Source organism: Canis lupus, chromosome 12 (genome assembly GCF_003254725.2).
Source record: "Canis lupus dingo isolate Sandy chromosome 12, ASM325472v2, whole genome shotgun sequence".
Taxonomy (NCBI): Eukaryota; Metazoa; Chordata; class Mammalia; order Carnivora; family Canidae; genus Canis; species Canis lupus.
In genome coordinates, this window is record NC_064254.1 from 43761128 (window position 1) to 43764366 (window position 3239).

Sequence of the window (3239 nt, forward strand, 5' to 3'; positions counted from 1 at the left end):
CAAAAATATTAGGGAGGTATGAAAGAAGTTCTATTTATTTTTTCTTTTCCCCCTACTGTGTGTGTATGGGATCTGGCCAAGTATATGGTAGAGATTTTGCCCATTAACAGATGAGGATGGAATCATTTAAATTACTTGCTTTGTGCTAAAAAAAAAAAAAAAACACTTTATTTACTATTTACAACCCTATGAGGTAGTTAATAGTATTTTTCTTTAATGGTGAAGAAAAGGATCAGGTTAAGAATCCTGTCCTAGGTGACAGGGCTGCAAGCAGCACAGCTGCCATTTGAATTTAAGTGGTGGGGTCGTGATCTTTTCCACTATACCTCTGTGGCCTTATCTTGCATGGTACATCTTGTCTTATCAGTATCAATATTCTTCTGTACACAGGTACCGGTGGGCCTTTATTCCAGAAGCCTCAGATGACTCCGGTTTGGAAGTCAGAAGGCAGGGCATACATCAACGAGAGTTTAAACCTTATGTAGTTCGACTAGCAAAACTTCTTCGGAAAAGGGCAAAGGTATTACATTCTTCTTTTTTCTTTTTAAATGTAAGAAGATAAAATTTGTAATGTGTGTTTATATGTCTTATGTACTTTATATTTTTCAGTGTGCATCAGGCTAATTAGAGATCCTTGCCCCAGAAAAAAATAATGAATTTGGCATGCTCCTCAGTGAGCCTTTGTTCCAAATCTCTTTTTTTTTTTTTGCATTAAAATTTTTTCAGGGGCATCTGGCTCACTCAGTTGGTGGAGCATCCGACCCTTGATCTTGGGGTCATGAGTTTGAGCCCCATGTTGGGTGTAGAGATTACGTACAAAAAATAAATAGAACGCAAACTTTTCAAAATTTTTTAATTTCTTCAAAAATGTAGAGTTTGGGGATGATGTGGGTTTGCAGTGTGTGCTTTGAGTGCTCAGAAATTTTCCAGTCTTCTGGGGTCCCCTAATCAGGCAACAGCCCCTAAACTGAACCACATTCCACAAACTAGAACAATGGGATGGGAGGACAGTCACTTAAGAGGATGTTCTGCTTGAAGGATCTGAGGAGCTTGATTTTAAATCAAGTTGTTTCTTTAGGAACTAAGTAAAAGGGCAGAGATGAAGATAAAAGTTGGATCCAGAGTTTATAGAATAGACCTTGGGTACCTCTCACTTTGATATCAGAGTTCAAAAAAATCATCATGATGACAAATCCAGAAGCCATGTGATTGTGTATGACCTCAGGCACATGTACTTTGTCATCCCTGCATCTCTTTATCATTGACAGTTTTTATAAGACTCCTCTTGTATCTGAGGGATAAAGACAGCTTTTTGCCTAAAACGTGTCCCCCAGCATAAGAAAACAGTTTTGATTAGAAAGCATTTTCTGCACGTTAAACAAGGTCTTCATGGCCAAGCATACTTTTCATTGGAACAAAGGCTATGAGTTCTCCTCTTTCCTTCCACAGGACAAGGAGGAGGACTTTAAGACAGTGATTTTGGAGGGATTGGAGATGGCCAAGCATCAGGTGAGGGTGGCTTTTTGATGCTTGTGATATGGTGGCTAAAGTTGCCACATCTGGACCAAATATTGAGACACAAACCCAGGTCTGGGTTTCAACAAGTACAAGAGAGGTAAACAGGAAGGAAGCCCATCTTCAAGCGTAGACTGGTGAAGTGAAAGGAGAAATCCTTTTTCTGGAAACATGTCTGACTTTTTAATTTTATTTATTTTTGAGGAGGTGGTATTCTGATGGATAAGAGCAGAGCACCACAAATGCACTCTTTATTGGTCAATAGCTTCTTAGTAAAAAGCCCTCTCTAAGTATGTTTTGGCTGGAATAGAAACAAAAGGTCACACCTTAGTTCTCTTACATTTGTAAACTAGTTGTATGGAGGGTTCAAGCATATTATGCATTTTCCCTCAGGATAAACTCATCTCTGTTTGCCCTTAAACTACTATTGGATTGCAGTTTGATGTAGGGGACTGAAAAGGTGGGACGGTCAGCCACCTAATGGTAGTCAGTCAGTGATGTGAAAGTCAGTCCCAGGACTGGTAAAGCCAGTGTTCTAGTTAAACAAAAGGAAGAGAGATTTTCTGTATCCTCGGTTTTAGATTGGGAGGTTAAATAATTGCTGGGACTGGATGATCTTTTTTTTTGTTTCCTCTTGCTTTAACTTCAATCTATTTTCCTTTCTCAGGATTTCATTTTTAAATGATCACACACCAGAAAATAAGCTGGGTTTTTACATCTGCATTCTCCACTGGGAAACTAGTGTTATTTAAAAATTAGATTAACAGCGAAAGTTTCTCACAACATCTGATCTGAGAAGGCAAACCATTTGTTAATCAATAGGACAGATTATAGTTCTGATTTTTAAGTTCCCCTTCATATTTTTTTGCCCATTTTCTCTCTACTCAGTGTTTTTGTATCTGTGATTCTGCCCAAATCCAGACATCTCAGTTCTCTTTCTTTCCCTAGAGATCTACATCTTTGTATAATCTAGTTGGCTGCTTAAACCAGCCTCTTGGTACACAGATTATTTTAACTGTATTTACTTTTAGTTGGACAGTTTTCACCTACATTCTTGTTTGACTTTTCTGCTGGAAGATAGATTTCCCCACTTTTTAAAATGAGGAACCTTTCTGCATCTTGACCAGATGCCCCCCCAGTGAGTAAACTGCAGAGCCGTGACACCAACCCTGTTATTTTGACTCCAGGTCCAGCTTTCTTCCCCATGTTGTTTACCATGGGGAAGAAGCAAACGTCATGGTCTCTCCTGAGTGTTCCTTTCCTTTCTCTTGTACTGAGTTACTCACTTTGAAGCCTACTACCATCTGTGGCAAGTGTAAGCCACTTGGCTAAAAGGGAATTACCTGACTTAATAATTAGGTGAACTGGAGAAGACTACTGTCTCTTCCTAACCTCCTTCTATCATCACCTTTTGATTTAGTCCTGGGTCACCTTAGCGGGAGCCCAGAAACCTGGGAGCTTTTTGAGTATATGCAAAGCACAATATAAACTGTTAATATCTGACTCTCCCTCTCCAAAACCAATTCTGCTAACTGAGCTTGCTTGCACACTCCAGGTGGAAAATGTGCCTGCAGTGTCCACACTTAATAACCGGCACTAAGAGGCAAGAGTTGAATCAAGTCTGGAATGGAGACTTAATGTCATCATCTGTTAACTGTTGCTGGTGTTTGTACCCTTTCAGATTTTCTCATTTGTTAATAACATTCCCTTTGTGTTTTCTACAG

General features: G+C 39.3%; 1 protein-coding gene across 7 annotated transcripts in view; it reads left to right on the plus strand.

The window, feature by feature from the left end:
* The window catches only part of DOP1A (DOP1 leucine zipper like protein A), a 108725-nt gene that overhangs the window by 104876 nt on the left and 610 nt on the right, over window positions 1-3239 (plus strand). For 4 of the 7 annotated variants that reach the window (XM_035698089.2, XM_035698092.2, XM_035698091.2 and 1 more), the window contains 2 exons: window positions 391-520; window positions 1450-1509. In XM_035698089.2, the coding sequence (XP_035553982.2) occupies window positions 391-520; window positions 1450-1509 (190 nt within the window). The remainder of the gene's footprint in view (window positions 1-390; window positions 521-1449; window positions 1510-3239) is intronic. The other 3 variants (XM_049092299.1, XM_049092301.1, XM_049092300.1) reach the window with 1 other exon arrangement.